At 36.2% G+C, this 17,937-nt stretch overlaps 1 protein-coding gene across 1 annotated transcript in view; it reads right to left on the bottom strand.

Moving 5' to 3' along the window:
* LOC106861576 (titin) overlaps positions 1 to 17,937 on the bottom strand; it is a 238,036-nt gene that overhangs the window by 147,437 nt on the left and 72,662 nt on the right. Inside the window, exons 85-112 of the mRNA XM_088167962.1 lie at positions 15,053 to 15,334; positions 14,504 to 14,782; positions 14,117 to 14,398; positions 13,720 to 13,998; positions 12,947 to 13,234; positions 12,520 to 12,798; positions 12,156 to 12,434; positions 11,779 to 12,057; positions 10,985 to 11,272; positions 10,543 to 10,830; positions 9,741 to 10,031; positions 8,773 to 9,060; positions 7,759 to 7,851; positions 7,354 to 7,636; positions 6,919 to 7,099; positions 6,466 to 6,555; positions 6,116 to 6,383; positions 5,758 to 6,018; positions 5,026 to 5,235; positions 4,846 to 4,923; positions 4,705 to 4,731; positions 3,970 to 4,017; positions 3,074 to 3,130; positions 2,861 to 2,938; positions 2,326 to 2,577; positions 1,718 to 1,810; positions 1,111 to 1,182; positions 356 to 424 (exon numbers count right to left, since the gene is read on the bottom strand). Of these exons, the coding sequence (XP_088024088.1) occupies positions 356 to 424; positions 1,111 to 1,182; positions 1,718 to 1,810; positions 2,326 to 2,577; positions 2,861 to 2,938; positions 3,074 to 3,130; positions 3,970 to 4,017; positions 4,705 to 4,731; positions 4,846 to 4,923; positions 5,026 to 5,235; positions 5,758 to 6,018; positions 6,116 to 6,383; positions 6,466 to 6,555; positions 6,919 to 7,099; positions 7,354 to 7,636; positions 7,759 to 7,851; positions 8,773 to 9,060; positions 9,741 to 10,031; positions 10,543 to 10,830; positions 10,985 to 11,272; positions 11,779 to 12,057; positions 12,156 to 12,434; positions 12,520 to 12,798; positions 12,947 to 13,234; positions 13,720 to 13,998; positions 14,117 to 14,398; positions 14,504 to 14,782; positions 15,053 to 15,334 (5,562 nt within the window). The remainder of the gene's footprint in view (positions 1 to 355; positions 425 to 1,110; positions 1,183 to 1,717; positions 1,811 to 2,325; positions 2,578 to 2,860; positions 2,939 to 3,073; positions 3,131 to 3,969; positions 4,018 to 4,704; positions 4,732 to 4,845; positions 4,924 to 5,025; positions 5,236 to 5,757; positions 6,019 to 6,115; positions 6,384 to 6,465; positions 6,556 to 6,918; positions 7,100 to 7,353; positions 7,637 to 7,758; positions 7,852 to 8,772; positions 9,061 to 9,740; positions 10,032 to 10,542; positions 10,831 to 10,984; positions 11,273 to 11,778; positions 12,058 to 12,155; positions 12,435 to 12,519; positions 12,799 to 12,946; positions 13,235 to 13,719; positions 13,999 to 14,116; positions 14,399 to 14,503; positions 14,783 to 15,052; positions 15,335 to 17,937) is intronic.

The following is a 17,937-nucleotide window of genomic DNA, read 5'->3' as shown; positions in this document are numbered from 1 at the left end:
AATTTTAAAGGTTGTTCTTCAAAGATATTTTTGGGCATGGGGACACAATTATGCTTATTATGTAAGGATAGGCCAGCAAGCAGAATAGATGAAGAGGAAGCTAAGTCACACTGCAGTGTGACCATAGGCTCTTTAAACAAGAACCAAAAGGCTCTCCACAAATATGTTAAAAGCAGACTTTCTAAAAAACAAAAGCATGGTAGACATACTAATTAAACACTGAGAGTAGTCACAGCATCACTACTGCTATGGATCCAGACACATACAAAGAGGCCCGCATATTCCAAAGAAGCACAGAAATACATTGTGTGCTGAAAAAAAGGGTAAACTGCAATTCAAAGATGCTCATCTGTACCTTCCTTTTTCATAACTTTTTCCTCAACGACCATGGGTGCAGGTTTTGGTGGCAGAACTTTCTTGGTTACTGTTGGCATTAGAATTTTGTTACTCAGTCAAACATTTAGCAAAGAGATCAAAATAAGTATACACCTATCTATTGGTGATCTTGATAATACAACCAACAAGATAAACAGTCTAACTCAGCAGGTAAGTCAGGCTTCTTGGAATCATGCAAAGTAGCATAAGGAATGTGTTTGCTTCTTTTTATTGCTGTGTTCTACAGGCACTCAGGGCATTTAGCACACAGGTAATTTCCTGATACTTATTGAATTACACCTGACAGAATCCTGCTGCAGAATGGGAAATGCTACACAAAAGGAAATAGTTACTATGAGAATAAGGGTGCATCTTTATTTTATAATGAAAGATTAGCCAAGGCATCTTGGTAGATGGGTCAAAATAGAAATCTAAGCAAGATGGGGATTTCACATCTTCAGCTTAGAGTGAAACACACCACTTCACCCTGTGAAATTTTATGTACACTTCCTTTCTTAAAGCATTGGTAGTTAATATTTGCATTTAGCATTTTCCCCTAAAAAGCTTTCAATCTTCTTTTTAAAGAATACAGCAGAAGCTTTTATTAAATGTTTCAAACACTGAAAAATTGATCAGACCATATTAAGTAAAGAGAAAGCATATGCAGATCAGCTAGGTAACGAAAGCCACAACAGTCATGGAAAGACGACATTAAGATAACTAAACAGTATTTACCCTCAGCCTTTTTGACTTCTGCAACTCTCTGAGTGGTTACCTCCACTTTTTCATCGACAGGTTTCTTGACAACTGGAAGTAATTCAGATAGATTTATTGTTTAAGTAATCTCACAAATTGTTTTCTGGATACAAATCAGATAGAACTGGCCATTTTTTTGTTTAGGATGTTATAAACCTTGTGCATGCTGTGCTCTGTTCAGTGCATTTTTTACTGGTGGTGAACAGTGGTGGCAATAAGGCCCACCCTGCCCCTAGAGATATGCAGTGATCTAAGTAGAAAAGACTTTCCAGAAGGGCAGCATTTAATATCTTAAATGTTACACTTGTGCTCAAGGCTAATATACAGGGAAAAGGAAGGATAACTGAAGCTCAGTTTGATTTTACCATCAATTCTTGTTCTGATTCAGCCACCTTTGAGCAGAGAGCTCACAAATATGAGGTGGGAGAAGAGAAAGGGTTGCCATGACCCTTGCTCATCTCACTGTCCAACATAAAGAGAATTTTCTTCTGTCCAAGGAAATGTGAACCAGCACCATTCAGCTTGAAGGAGATGCATGACAGATTTTAATCTGCATGTTCCTGTTAGTTTTGTGAGAAAGTCATACCTTTTTGAACAGTTACTTCCTTCTTTTCCTTCTTTTCAGCTATAATGGCTGGTGGTTTTCGCTCAGGCACGGGTTTCTTAGGAACTTCAGTCACTTAAAAAAAAATAACATCATTTAATGATAAAAATTATGTTGTCTAAAGGCTCTGTAGACAGAAAGGTATTAGTTATGCCATTATAATTTTATGAATTTTAAAGATACAGAGAGAGTTTTGGAGATTCAATTGTTGAAGTAAAATGTTTTGCTTATTTCCAAGTTTCATATTTTCTCATTAGAGCCAAATTTTGTTCCTAGAGGCATACAAGTTACTAATCCCCAAGACAGTTATACCATGCAAGAAATTGCAAAATACAGCCATTAACATCAATCAGTAAATGTGTGAAACATTTAAGTAAATCAAGTTCATCTAGAGCACATGAAAATGATAGAAATATCCAAAACCCTAAAAATTACACATATCCTAACTACTAACTATATTAGGTTCTAAAGACCTGCAAAGTTCATTGGCAATGAATTTCTAATGTATACATTCCTATCTGCATCCATACCTTGTGATTATTGTGTTATCAGAAAAGAGAAGAAATAAAATGACATGCTAATTCAAATACCTTCTTCATGAATTATTCTTTTTTCTTCATAAGTCACTTCTCTTTTCTCATAAGCTTCTTCCCATTCCTCTTCCCCTTCATCATAGCCCTCTTCCTTGACATAATAATCATGGTCTTCACCATAATCTTCTTCCCATTCTTCATAAATTTCTTTGGGCGTTTCTTGTATTTTCTTTTCCTCATGTATCTCTTCTCTCCTTGCCATTGATGTTATTTTGATCTCTTTGGGCTTCTCTGGGAGCACCTCAGGAACTTAAAATAAATAAATTGATTATTCATATCATAGTATGAAATTTGCAAGGCACATTGAATGTTCACATATAGTGAAATTATTTCACCCTCACTGATGGTTTAAAGAAGGGACTATTTTTTAAGCAGTCACAGTCAGCTTGGATTTTAAATGTGTGTTTTAAACATAAATCCAGAAATCAAACCATTGTGATAGATTCAAGTTATTTTAAAACAAAACACTTTGTTTCCAAAAGGTAATTTTACTCTTTTAAAAAAAAGTTTTCATACAAAGGAAAAAAGTTACCTTTAGGTGGTGGGACTTCTTCAGGAGCTTTTTTAACCACCTTTTGGGGGACTTTCTTTAATGGAACCTTTTTCTCTGCTTAAAAATAATAGATTAAAAAAATTAAAATTAAAAAACCTTAAGAACCCCTAAAAAGCCAAACAAATAAAAATCCAAAATCAACTGTCATAAAGAAACATGAACATAGTAGTCAAATACTGTAAGGACTTTTACCTGGCTTTTTCTCCTCTGGAGGTGGAACAAGAGGCAGAAGAATGGGAATAGGGGCAGCTTGTAGGAAAAATGAAATATTTAGAACAAAATTTAAGTTTGATATTTCTTATTAAATGAAGAAAAATCCTGGTTTAAGAAAATCGATTATAGGATTTTATTGCAGCTGCAGAATAAAAGAAAACATGGTGCTTACTCTGAGAGTTTACAGGAGTTGAATAAATATAATTAGAGTGGGACTCTCCAGTATACCTTTATTTCAACCTGGAATGTCCTCAGCTTTATTTTCATTGCTGCCATCACTCTCCTATCTTTACTGATGGTAATTCATTTAAATATTAAATCTTTCCTGCTGCCACTGCAAGCATTTACCAAATTATCCTGGAAATAAACCCAAGATGTTTAAACTGCTGACGTTTATAGTAAGCTACTGGACATAACAGAAGTATAAATACTGTTTGCAGTCTGTAGTCCAAAACCAGAGCCTAGGGAGACACCATTTACCATAAACATGAAATCAAATATATGTCTTTAAAAGAATGTTTTTAAAGGCAGTAATTTAGATAGCTTGTTCAAAAGATATTTTTTTGTGGCAAAAAGAAGAGATGAAAATTAGAAAAAAAACTATCAGAGAGGAAAATGGAAATAAAAGGAAGATCCAATGAACAACAGACTGAGAGGAAAACAGGATGGAAAGGACTCTTTAAAGATCATTCAATTAACTTCTTCCACTACCTATGTAGACTTTTCATCTTCTACACAAGAAGTCGATCCAAGTCAAGTCTTGTTCACAGTGACAATTAACTAGATCTTATTGCTGAGCTAAGGTTTTTCTCTGAGGTTCCCACTGGCCTTCTGGTTCAGTGCAGATACAGAACAAGTATGGTTTGTTACCCTACCTTCAGCTGGTTTTTGAGGTGGAACTGCAACCTTGGCATCAGGAACATCTAGAAAATCAAAATGTTTAATTGACTTACTAAATACTACCAAGTAAAAAAAATTCGGTGTGGTCTCCTCAAGAATAGCAGTTGATGGTGCTTTTATCTTTCTTTTTGTAGCATAAAAGGATTGTAGCTTGCTCCTCAAGTATAAGCTAGCCAACCAATAGATAACTGTATTAATAGATAATTGTATTAGCCTTTCAGTTCAGCCAGCCCATACAATGTTATGTTTTATTTCTAAATAATTCTTGCAACATTTGGAGTAGGCTCTTAAGAACACTCAAAAAAGGAGATCCCTACATATCATAAGGAGATGGTTTTTACCCATTTTGCCTCCTTGGTTGTTTTTTTTAAGTTGCACAGAAAAGAGCCTATCTATTACTTGGTACATCTTCATTGTTCTATTCCTTAGCAATCAAAACAAAAATAAACTTGTGCATTTTAGAGAAAGGGGAGAATATAGAGTCCCTATTAGTGTCACTGATTGTGGATTTATGTCAGTAGTCATTGCCACTACTTACGAGAATAATAGTTCCACATGTCTGTGGATGAGCAATACTTTTTCAGGATATAGGCTATACTTACTCTAACCAGGAAAAAAATATTTGAAAATAATAAAAAAGCAGAGCAATGCATCAATTTTATGACAGAGTAGAGACAAGATCTTGTGCCAGTCTTGCTTGGGGACTTTACCTGGTGGCTTCAACTCCAGTTTGATTTCTGCAAAGGAATATTAGATTTCTTTTAGGACTATTGATTTTTCCAGAATCATGTTTCAAACAAACACATCTGCACGTGGTTATGGTCACAAATTTATTTAGAAGATTTACTAACCTTTGGTTACGAGATAGAGCTCTGCAGTGCTTCTTGCCTCTCCTCTTGGTTCAAGCCGAGCAATTACAGAATACACACCTGCAGCAGCCAAGAATGTTCATATTTTTATGCTTCATCATTTAAAACCAGACAAAAAAAAAAACCCATAAAAAATGGCACAAATGTTTCATGCATTTTTACCTTCATCTTCTGCATTAACATTGTGAATAGTCATGTAATGACAGCGACCCTCACTTCTGAAGCTGTACTTGGGACTCTCTCTCAGTTCAGTGGGGCCTTTATACCACGTCACAACTGCATCATCAAATGACACCTCACACTCAAAGGTTGCAGACTGGTGTTCACTCACAACGATGTTCTGTATGCTCTTGGTGAACTGAATTGGTTCCGCTGTTTTTAGAAAGAAAAAATACATCAGTTGTTATGCACCACCATGGCATTTGCTGTATCTGAATCCTTCTCACTGTTGTCATCAAAACAGCTAAATTGTAATGAGATAATAGCAATAGATCCTGAAAAAGTAGAGTAAGAAAAAGAGATTCCATGTTCTATGAAGTTTTATGCATAAGAATGAAGATTAGAAGACGTAAGAGTTCAACTTTAACAAGATTGCAGTGCAGATGCATTTTGTAAGAGAAGTCATTAAGGAAATTAAAGATAGAGAATAATTAAGAAGAAGTCCAAGGAAAATATAAGAGTTCCAAAGAAAATAGAAACTAGTACAACTCAGGTTGCTTGTGGGCTATGTCACATGTTGTACAAAGAGAAAGGACAGTAAAATTTCTTATTTAGTCCGTTTCCAAGTTTTGGAATCTGTCTTTCAGAAATCCTTCTTACTTTCATTTTTTTCTGCTAATGAAACCTCCAGAAACTGTCACGATTGTAAGAAAGAGATTCTGTATCTTTACAAACCTTCAATGGCCAGATCTGCTGTTGTTTCTAGACTGTCAAGCTTGCAGGTATACTGTCCCTCGTCTTCCGTTCTAACATCCTTGATGATGAGTTTGTGCACTTTGTCAGAGACTTGTGTTGAATATCTCCCTCCTATCTTAATGGGTCTCCCATTTCTATACCACTGAGACTTGGCATTTGGAATAGAGAACTGACAAGTCAGTATGCAGGTTTTTCCTTCTTTGAAAGTAGTGTCATGAAGATGCCGCTCAACTGCAGGTTCTATTAGCACGTTAAAACATATATTTTAACAGAGATCAGAGAGTGGAATAAATAAAGTGTAAAATAATTCAAATATGTACTTCATAAATACACTTACCAATCACAGTTAGCTTGGCACTGGCAATGTGGGGTCCACACACTATTCTGAAATTTCCTTGATCGTCAGGCTGGCAATTTCTAATTCTCAGTATGTGGCGATCACCTTCAATTCTAATTTCATATTTGTCATTGGAGTCCAGTTTCTGGGTTCCCTTGTACCATGACAGTTTAATTTCTGGATAGTTAATCTTTATCTCACATTCAAAGATAGCATCCTCATCTGTTAAAACCGTCTGATTTTCAATGTCTCTGATCAGTGTAATGGGCTGGAAAATATTAGTTTAAGTTAATTTCAAGTTCCCTGTTATAGGTTTGACTATTTCATAAATCAGTCCAAAAATGTTTTACCTCTGTTTGTGTCAGTCGTTGCTGAATAAAAGCTACAAGCTCATCAAACTCCTGATCTTCCCTTTGAGCTTTCTCTGTGAGCTCAATTTCCTATAAAAATGCAGAATATACTCAAAAATTAAAGGATACTAAATGTCAAGATGTCATGCTTATCCAACACAGAATTCACTCCTACATCAAATTTTATGTAACTGTACTGTAATCAGTGTATGTTCCCATTCTAACAATTGCAGTCAAGTTATGAAGACAGAACCTACTTAGCCAGAAGGCCAATTTATTCTTCTTGCATTTGAGCATGCAAAAAATTGCCAACTACCAGTAAAAGATCTAAAGAGGAACCAGGAATTCCTGCCACACATTATAACTTCAGAGCTTCAGAGTGTGGACACTACATCTGTTCAAGGGAAACATATTACTCCTAAGAGAGCCCATGCTGCAGTCACTGTGTCTTACCAATCTATGGCTTTCTTCTGCTTGGGTTTGTTTTAGTAACTCAAAGGCTTGCAGAAGGCCACGGAAATCTGTGATTCCATACATGCGAGCATATTTCTCATATTCTTTGGGATCTACATTTTTGAGAAGTTCCAAGATATCAATAGGTTGCTCTTCCTCTTCTTTTCTTTTTGTTGGAGTGCTATGCAAATCAATAACAGAAGTTAGCTATACAGCATTTCATTCCCAGAAAGCTGTTTAGTGAAATACTGAATCACCTCAGAGCTGTCCTGTGCAGTAGAATCCTTTATCTTAGTCTAGTCAGGTGCTTTAAGTTTTAGAACCATTATTCATATTTAATGAATATTTTAAAATTATATCTGCTTCTGAGATGTATAATTAAAAAGGTTTCTTCTTTTTTGATAGCAAATTAATCCATAAAAACTTTCAATATACCTTTTTAGTTTTGCCCTGAGATCCCCTTCAACAACTTCTTTCTTTCTTTCTTCGACTTGCAGGTTTACACTCCTCTCAATTTCACCATGTTGGTTAAAAGCTACACATTTGTACATGCCAGAATCAGTTTTTATTGTGTCCTTTATTTCTAGTTTGGCTTCATCTCCTCTCTGCTGGATTATAATGCGGCCTCCCTGGTTGAGTTGCCTCCATTTTCCCTTCATCCATTTAACATTTGGAATTGGATCTCCTCCAACTTTTGCAATGAATGTTGCAACGGTCTCTGCAGAAAGATGCAAATGAGGAAGCTAAATCTTTCCAATTGTTTATGACAGAGGGACATAATCTCAAACAAAAGGTGTAGGCAAATAGAAGACATTTTACTGTTTTGAAAAGAGTTCTTACTTTCCATGACTTTGATACTCTGAGGCTCTGACACAAAATAAAGTTTGCCTTCCACTTCTGCTTTCTTAGCTGCTGGAGCAGCTGACGGTTTTTCTAAAAAAACAGAGTCAGAGAGTTATAACAGATGGTTTCATGTAATTGTTTATGTTCATAGGTGATGATGCTTCTGAAGGAATTGTAAAAAATAAATTAATTTCTGAGATGGAACAAAATACTATGCAAAAGGTAAAAACGCAAAATACTTAAATATTGTTTTAACCAACTTGCAGTTTACTTTCCAGATGAAACTGTCCGCAATGGGCCATACTGTGCTGTTCATTTACTTCAATCATCAGGGCATTTATACTGTCCATGGATGCAAATTCATAGACAGATATGCAAATAAAAATCCTCATTTTCTAAAATGGATAATTTTTTTTGGTGATGTTTTATCTTTTCAGGCTATTTCTGGATATTATGCCCTAAGAGTTACTTGCAGTTTTTTATCAGTGGTCTGTTAAATTCTCTTGTTTTTCTTTGACTTAGTCCCTCAGCCTAGTGGCTAACCATGTAGTGGAAAAGACAATTCATGCATTCTGCTGGGCTCTTGTGTTCTTTATACTATGGTAAATCAAGCAAGAACTACACAGAAGGACTCATGTTTAGACACTATTTACTTTCAGCTAAAAGGTCAAAATGTCCTAGAGCTGTAATAGTCTCAAAATAATTAGCCTCTAAGGCCACATGCTCAATTTGGTGTTTAGATTTAGAAAATAAATTCTTAATCTCTTTGGAAGGAATGTACTATTGATTTGTCACTGATTTTTCAGCATTTATGTCACTATTGATACATAATTTATTGCTAAATAATCTGTAGAATCTGTTTTACCAGATTCTACAGTTTTACAAAAACCTAAAAGTAAATAATTGCTTGTTATTTGATTATTAACTTATTTTGTTCCACAAAAAAAAGAGTGGGATAGAGTTTTGGTTGACATTTTCGTCATATGCCTTATTCTCTTCATGTTACTGTACCTTTGACTGTCACTTTAGATTTGCAAGTATCAGTGCCAGCTGCATTTGAAGCTTTGCATACATATTCTCCTGAATCTGATTTGGTAACTGCAACCAGTTCTAGAAGAGCTACTCCATTAGCAAAGCTGAAGTTGCATTTGTCTGAAGCTCTTATTTCTCTTCCTCCCTTCAGCCACTGGATCCGGATTGGCTGCGATCCCTGGACATGACAGCTAAGCTGCAGGGTATCACCTTCCTCTGCTGCTGCTGGCTGAAGAGGCTGGTCAAAAACTGGAGGCTTTTTAGGTTCTGGAATATGAAAATGCTTGAGTGAATACTCAGGAAAGCATGATCAAGAATTTAAGAGAGAGAGAGAGATACATGTGACTCCTAAGGAGGCAATGGCAAGGAATGGAGGATGATAAACAGAAGTCTGAGAATGTCAATCATAATATTATAAAACAGAATAAATATCAAGAGAGCATTATTATATAAACATGCAAAAAATATCTTTATCCCCTCAGCAAGAATCTTTACATGCAAAAAATAATATGAGAACTAAAGCACCATTAGGTTGTAAAACGATATGAAAGTAATCAAAGAAATAAACCTGCAATTTCATGCAAGACTATTATAATGAAGTGCCATGCTACCATAATGCAGTGTCAACACTGCCTAAGCTTAGATTTCATTGCACAAACCCCCTGTTACTCCACTGAAAGAGAATAATTAAAAATTCAACAGAAATTTCACAAAGATTTCAATGTTCACCTTAAGTCGCTCATGACAAATAGTGAAAAAGAAGCTTCTCCTTGAAAAAAAAATCACAAAAATAAAAGAATTTCCTGACTTTGTGGTTTATGTCCATCTCTGGATTAATCACTGCTGTTCAAGTTTTAAAAACCAGCTCATTATAGAGAAGCTATATATTTGCAGCTAAATAAAACAGAGAAAAGTGGGAAGCAAAGAAAAAAAAGACTTCAACCAACCTCTGATAACAACTGAAGATGTACTCAACACACTTCCTGCTTCATTGGACACTTTGCAGGTATATAAACCAGCATCTGATTGCTCTACGGCCTTTATATGCAAAAGCAAGACATTGTTTTTGAAAGATATTTCACAGTGAGCACTTGAATGAACTTCCTGATTGTTTTTGTACCACGCAACAGTCAAAGGCTGAGAGCCAGAAACACGACCCTCAAGTTTTAGTTCATTGCCTTCTGTTTCTTCTACTGCTTCGGACAGTTTCTTAGTAAAAGTAGGAGGAGTTTTTCTTTCTGTAAAAAAAGAACATAAATTCTATGAATCTATCTTGAGATGAAAAAATCTTAAAAACAATGTTTCAAGAAAAATCTGAACATTGGGGAATTGATATTTACTCTCATTTAAACTGGATATATTTTTAAAGTGAAATTATGCTAAGGTAAACAGCAGTTGTCTTGCTCTTACAGTCACTGTTACTGTATTATCCTGTTTGAAAAAAAAATTCTCTTCCATTGTTTTAAGTCATACACCATTTAAATAACCCCAAGAGTTTTGTGAAGTTCTTAAGAAAGAAACAGGCCAGAGCCTATTGAGAAAGTAAGCCAAAGAAAATGCTTTGTTTCTCCTCTCATTGCTGTCAGTGACCCTTCCTAATTCCCTTAAAAGATTCACAGGTATCTCCAGATAGGTACTCCTAGGCTGCATCTCAAAAGTTTTCTCAAAGTTATCTTGCAGTAATAAGTCCACCTTCCTTTATAACTGAAGGAAGAAAAATGTAAACACAATGTATTATCTATTCAGTACCTTTAACAGCCAGTTGAGCTGTGCAAGAGTCCTTTCCAACTTCATTGCTAGCATAGCATGTATATGTTCCAGAATCTCCCCTGTCAACTCTCAAGATGGTCAAATGGGCTGTGTTGTCTACATAACTGATCTGATAGTTCTTTCCTGTTCTAATTTCTTGGCCATCTTTTGCCCAAGTGACTCTAATAGGCTGTGTTCCAGAAACATGACACTCAAAATCAGCACTTTCTCCAATAATGCCATCCACAGGTGCAAGTGGGATGTCAAAGAATGGAGGAGTCTTCCCTTCTGAAGAGTGAAAGAAATAAAAAACCATCACTTTAAAATCTCAATTTACTTCAAAACTGTGTGAAATAAGAATTTCTTGTACAATGTTAAATCCATATATAAAGCAAAACTCAGTTTTAAGACATTTCCATCAAATATTTCACAGCCCACCAACCTGTAAGGACAAGCCTGCCACTAGAAGAAGCAGTCCCAATAGCATTGACAGCTGTGCAGGTGTATTGCCCAATAAGGCTCCTATCTGTCTTCAAAATCTGGAGAGTTGCTACATTATCTACAAAGGACGTGTGAACATTGTAGTCCTCTTTCACACGCACGCCGTCCTTGAACCAAGACACTTCGATGGGTTCTGAGCCAGCGATGCCACAATCAAACACGACTGGTAAGCCAACAGTTTCGTGAACATCTCTTAGTTTTCGTGTAAAAGAAGGAGGAAGTTTACGCTCTGTAACAGAACAAGTATTGTACAGTGAAGTCTTTCAGAAGACATGCACCTCTTGCTGTCTTCACCAATAATCAGTGAATAATATGCTGTAGAGTACGGTGGATGTTTGCTCATAACTTCCAATTAAAATATTATTTAGCATATAATTTATTTTGAACTTGTTGTAAAGAGCCCTGTGCATATGGTTGGAGGAAGAGAGGTCTCATTTTTTTCTCTTAGACCCAATGAGCTTAAGGACTGCTAATATTGGAAACAATCAAAGCAATATCCTGAACAGAGACGGAAGATACAGAGGCTTGTAACACTGCAGAAGAGCTGTGGTCAGTAAGTGTTGTATTTCAATTAGCTTTACTGGTCGGCTTTTGTTAGGAGAAGACAGTGCCATAGGGTATCTTACACATCAAGAAACAGTAAAGTGTTTTATGAAGAAGAGGCAGTTGTTGTTTTTCACAATAGCAAATCATACTTAAGAAAAATAGGCCTATATTTAAAACTGAAATATTCACCTTGAACTGTAAGCAAAGATGATGAAGAAGCCTCCCCAACAGAGTTTTCTACTTTGCAGATGTACTCCCCACTGTCACTACTGTCTACTTGGCTGAAAACCAGAGTAGCAATTTGGTTCCTAAAGTGCATTTTCACAGTAGCAGTTCCTCTTAGCTTCGTATCACCTTTGTACCATGACACCATCATTTCTGGTGTTCCAGCAACCTGGCACTGTAAGGATGCAGAATCCCCAACAGTCACCTGCACTGGCTCCAAGGGGGTAATGAAGTAAGGTGGTTCTGAAGGACAAAGACATGCCATTAGCATAAAAAGGTATTGCATGATGACCATTAGTATTTCAAACAATACTTGTTGAAGTGATGCTGGCTTGACGCACCTAGTATTGTGATTGTACCATGACAAGTATCTTTCCCAGAATCATTTTCAATATGACAAGAATATTGCCCCTGATCTTCTAGTTTGCTGCTAGGGATTTCCAGTATGGCAGATGTGTCTGTAGTGGTGATGCTACACTTTTCAGAGTGCATTATTTTCACTCCATTTTTCTTCCATGTCACTGAAATTGGTGGAGTACCCGTATATGTGCATTCCAATATTAAATTTTTCCCTTTCTCTACACTTAAATCGTTCACCTTCTTCACAAATTTGGCTGGTTCTATAATGAACAACAAGAAGAAAAAAATTAAATAAAGCCAAGAGATCATCTTTAAGAAGCATAAGAAGCAGTAGTGTGGACAAACCTTTGACAAAAAGATGTGCTGTGCAAGAAATTTTCCCTGCCTCATTGGAGACCTGGCAGGTGTAGTCTCCACTCTCAAGTGGATTTACATCAAACAGCTCCAGTTCTGCAAGGGAATCTTGCAAGGTCATATTGCATCTGGGTCCAGGTACTAGCTCAATACTGCCTCTGAACCATTTAACTTCCAGTGGAGGGGAACCTTTTACAATACTAGTAAAGGTTACGTTTGCCCCAGATAAAACATCCAGTGGTTCGGGTTTCTTCACAAAAGATGGTGGTTCTAAGCATACAAATAAAACAGACAGAGAAGAAGTACATTTGAACTTCTTTTGAAGATCACAGTCATCAGAAATATTCAACAAAGGAAAAAAGAAATATTTCTGAAAATAAATTTGGACCCTCTGATTCTGGCTTCTTCTGATACTGACCTCTAACACTCAAAAATGCGCTGCATTCATCAGACCCAGCTACGTTAGTGGCTGTGCACAAATAAGTTCCCATATCAGACTCCTGAAGTCCATTCACTTTCAGAGAACAGGTATTGTCTGTAAGAGTAGCCTGATACTTCTCTCCACTGGTAATCTCTTGTCCATCATGAAACCAGGAAACCTGAATGGGTGGTGACCCATAAACTTTGCACTCCAGTACAGCAGAAGAACCCAGCTGACCATATGTTTCTTTCAGTTTTCTTGTGAAAGAAGGAGGTATAATACGATCTGCATTTTTTTCAAAATAAAAATAAAAATGAAAATTACCATACAGGGTTCTTAAAACGCAGGGTGTTCTCCATGCATAATAAAATTAGTGACCTTTCTTTTGCTGTATCTGCTTTGGCGATATACAAAACACATCTAAGTATTTGAAAAACAGTCAATGGTTAAGGTTATGCTGGAACTTTCATTCACAATCTTTGAGGAACATCTTTTATTTTTGCCATTCTTTTTCATAAGCCAAAGTATTGCACCAGCTGTCCAAGACAACAAGTAGATTAAAACTAAAGAAACTAGGTCCTTTCAATAATTCCTGCCCCTCAGAGTTTAGGTAGGCATCTATTCTTAATGCCTGTCAAAGGGGCATGCCAACTACTCCTAAGATTATACAACTTTCTTAGGATGTCATTCACAACCAGCACTTTGCTATCTGAAAGCTTTGCAAAGGAACTAAAGGATCAGAGGTGACTCAGAAAGAGTAGTCAACTAACCTGAAACGTGCACTGAAGCTGTGCAGCTGCTTTTACCAACACTGTTTTTCACCTCAAAAGTATATTCTCCACTGTCTTCTAGCGTTGCATTGAGGATCTTAAGCCCAGATACTTTGTTGAAGAAACTAATTTTATATTTATGGTCAGTGGACAGTTCATTACCATCCTTAAACCACCTAGCAGTAAGCTCTGGTGTGCCATCTACTGTGCATTCCAGAGTACAAGAGTCTCCAGCTGTAACTTTGACTGGGCCTGGCTTCTCTACAATGACTGCAGGTTCTGCAATGAAATGCAAGTCAGAAAAAATTTAGAACAATGAAGTAGCTATTATTATGATTTAAATTTAAATTTTTAAGCATCGTAAAACATGTTGTGGTTTTTATTTCATTCTACCAACCTAGCACTTTCAGCATGGCAAAGCATTCCTGAACTCCAGCATCATTTTTTATCTGACAAATGTATTTCCCAGCATTGGCTGGTTCTGCATTTCCAATCTGCATAGTTGCAATGTTTTCTGAGTAGGAGATCCAAAGATTATCGCTTTCTCTGATGATTTCCCCTTTGTCTTTTAACCACAGAACAGAAATGGGCTGTGATCCTTGTACTGCAGCCTGCAGTTCAATCGACTCCCCGACTACGACAGTGAGATCGCTCAGCTTCTTCACAAAGGTTGGTGGTGCTATTTAAGAGAAGATATTTAAGAGTAAAGAACCCCGCCAGGAGCACAAAAAGAAGAATTGCAGGAACAACGAAATATCAAGAAGATGCCACTCTTTGTACAAACCTCTTAGTGTTACAGAGCCAATACAGGAGTCACTTCCCACATCATTTACAGCCTTACAGTGATATTCACCAACATCTGCAGTATCCACACTGAGAATGTGAAGACTAGCTATGTAGTTCTCAGACATGACCTTATACTTCTTGCTGCTCCGAATTTCTCGTTTGTCTTTGTACCATGAAATCTGGAATGGAGGAGTGCCCTGAAGCTCACACTCCAGATGAATATCAGACCCTTTCAAGGTCTCGACTGGATGAGGCTTCTTGGTAAAAATGGGGGGTGCTGGAAAAAAGAAAAAAGAGTTATCCTTTGTGCAATTTAAGCAAAAGAGATTAAAGAGAACAGAAGATTCAAGTAACTCATCTGATACTAAACAGCAAAGACAAACAATAGATAAGAAAGATCTGCCACAGAGATCAAAAACAGACAAGAGATTTGCCATCTAGTAAGACAGGTTTTGGCATTTCTGACAAAAGAAAGTGATATTTAAGAGCTTTTCCTAAAGGAAGACCCTTACAGTTAGGAAGGGAAGGAAAGAGCTGAGATTCTGACCTTTTACTCTCAGTGTAGTACTGGTGCTTGCACTACCCGCTGGATTCTGAGCTTCACAAGTGTAGTCACCACTGTCTTCAACACTGAGGTTGTGCATTTCAATGACTGCCACTGAATCCACAAAGGACATTCTGTATTTTTCACTGGGATGGATTTCAGTTTCACCCTTGTACCAGGTGACTTTGATTTCTGGAGATCCACCTATTTTGCATTCATACGTTGTGGAATCGAACTGTTTCACAAGTTTTGAGGAGTCTAGTTTCTTAATAAACCTTGGTGGTTCTGGAAAGCCAAAAAGGGAAGATGATGCTTTAAACTGCACTAAATGTTTGAATAAGCAGGGAAATATGTAACTGAAACTGTAAACTTTAGGGACTTAGGCAAAAATTCTGATTTTGCAATTGCTATGAATTTTTTTTTATTATCTCAAGTTGGTCCAAAATCCAGATTAAGAAGCAAATAAGTTTTCTATGTGCATTTCGATGAGTTTCTCCTTATTCCACTGACCCACTGTACCTCTCCTTGTATGTATTCACTACAGATTAGTTGATATGTGTGGTTTTCTTTACAAAATATGCTCTTGTTATACATGAGTAAACAAAATGTGTGATGCAAATGCAAGAATCCAACTGTTTGGCAGAAAAACATTATTAAAAGCATTTATGTTTAGTATTATAGCAATTGCTTTATATCCTGTGATTAATAATTAATATAGTCAATATATGTATCTGCATTATAACCCCTCACACATTTAATGCAAACTGAACATAAAGCTGCTCATCAAGAATAAAAGTTAAGGAGCTTAAGTAGCAAACAAAAGAGCTTAGAAATAATCATGCTGAAGAGAATTAGGAGATGACTGGTATTACAGACATTGGTGTTAAATGTCCTGCAATTGAAAAGTAAAACAGATGGCTACATTTTGTTCCATAAGGAGAAGAAAGGAGAGGAAGTTTGATACTTTTCATCAAAAATACCATCTAGATGATTAGAATCACAGGACTGAATGCTCACAGATCAAAGATATAAGCAGTAAAACCAAGAGGTGGTAATGTGGGCACAACAAACAAATCTCTCTGTAAAACAGGATGAAGTCCCTCTTTGTGTGACTGTCTGTAAAGTGTAGGAAGAATATCTAATTAATTGTGGATTATATGAACCTGTGGGACAGTTGCAGAACATCCTGTGTTGTTAGAAACAAAACTTCCTGAGTTTCTAAAAATAGAAATGATGATTTGTTAACATCAGGACTCTTGGATCCTTAGCAATTTACTCTCAGATTTCACTTTGAGAAAGAGTTGACCATCTATCTGCACACTAACAGTTGCTGAGTAGTCACACTCTGATTCCACTCCTTTCAAAAAATGAGGGTATACACATTAGTAAGGTTATATATTTAGAATGTAAAGCAGTTCTAGAACATAAAGCAATTATTAAAACTACAGATTGGGAACATTAGATGCTAGAGTGAGAAAGTTAATGAAAAACTGTGAGGTTTTCAAGGTCAATTAAAAGAAAGATCTTAATTCTACAAACAAAAGGCTGCATGCCATAGAAGTGAGACATCATATGCTCAAATTAAACGCATGAAAATCAATGCACCCAAAGAGATCACCCTTTCAAGTTCTACAGAATTGCTTGAAAACAATCAATATCGCTAATTTGACATCCCTGGGAAAACTGTACAAATTATAAAGAATACTGACACTAAAAAGTGTCAGCAAACTCAGGATCAAAAAATAATAATACTGAAAAAACTCCTCAGGTTTTCAAAGAATGAAGATTTGAAGAGTAAAAAAATAAATAGGGTCAGCTGGGATCATTTTGCAAATGGTAACTCTGTTCAAATAAAGCTATTTGCAATTATATAATTAATAATAAACAGAATTATTGTGGAGGAAAGAAGCTTCAGATCTTTTAAAGAGGTCTGATTTCTTGCTACATTTTTTCAATGCATTTTGTAAGCTACAAAATGCAAACTATAAATACGGCAGACCTACTTATTACTGAATCCAGGTAATTCAGTCTAATATTCTTTCCATCCCCACCAAGAAAAATGCTTATAGCTGGAATAAACTTGATATATATCAAAGATTTGACTAATAATTAATTCAAAACCTTGCTACTAGTAGCTCAGTTTCCTGTGTTATTTTTCTTAGAGAGTAAAAATATTTACTCTTTAAATATCTCCCCCTCCTCTTTGCACTCCAAAATCATACAGAAAAAGAGAAAAAAAAAAAGAAAAAAGAGGAAAGAAAGTGCAAAAGCAACAGGGATCTTTTAACTCAGGCATAATCTAAGCAGCGTATGTTACATTTCTTCTTTTATAAAATCAGTGAGATTGAAATATCCGGAACAGCTATAAATATGTTTCCACCTACATTGAGGAAATTGCACTAATATACATGTGTCACTTGCACCAAGACAGTCTGAGCCATTCATAAATTTAGATTTTAGTTTTAGATCCACACACTATAAGGAGAGGTGAAGTGTTGGGTGGAATGAATATTTGTCACCAAATCTGATTTCAGATTCCCCAGCTTTGTTGTTTAGAAGGGCAGTTTTCAATGTTTTCAATCTGTGAAAGAGCAAAGCTATTTGCAGGAGCTACACATGCAGTAAAAGTACTTTTAGGCCTCATAAGTGAACTGAATTTCTATCAGTTTTCTTTCACTCCCCTGGGCAACCTAGTGACTGTCAGTGCTGGAGAAAGACTTTAGAAAGACACGTGGCTGTCCAACAGAACCATTCATTAAGGCACAACAAATTAATAAGGGAGAGTTAATGTTTCAATGGAAGATAAGAGAAGAAAAATCATGTCCTATGCCAAAGCAGAAGAAATGTAAGTATTTAAGTATTACAATAACATTTAAGTGAAATAAGAC

The sequence above is a fragment of the Sturnus vulgaris genome, chromosome 7 (assembly GCF_052056855.1).
Source record: "Sturnus vulgaris isolate bStuVul1 chromosome 7, bStuVul1.hap1, whole genome shotgun sequence".
In the NCBI taxonomy this organism is placed as follows: Eukaryota; Metazoa; Chordata; class Aves; order Passeriformes; family Sturnidae; genus Sturnus; species Sturnus vulgaris.
Note: the sequence above shows the minus strand (reverse complement) of the source record. Positions and strands in the feature narration are given on the sequence as shown.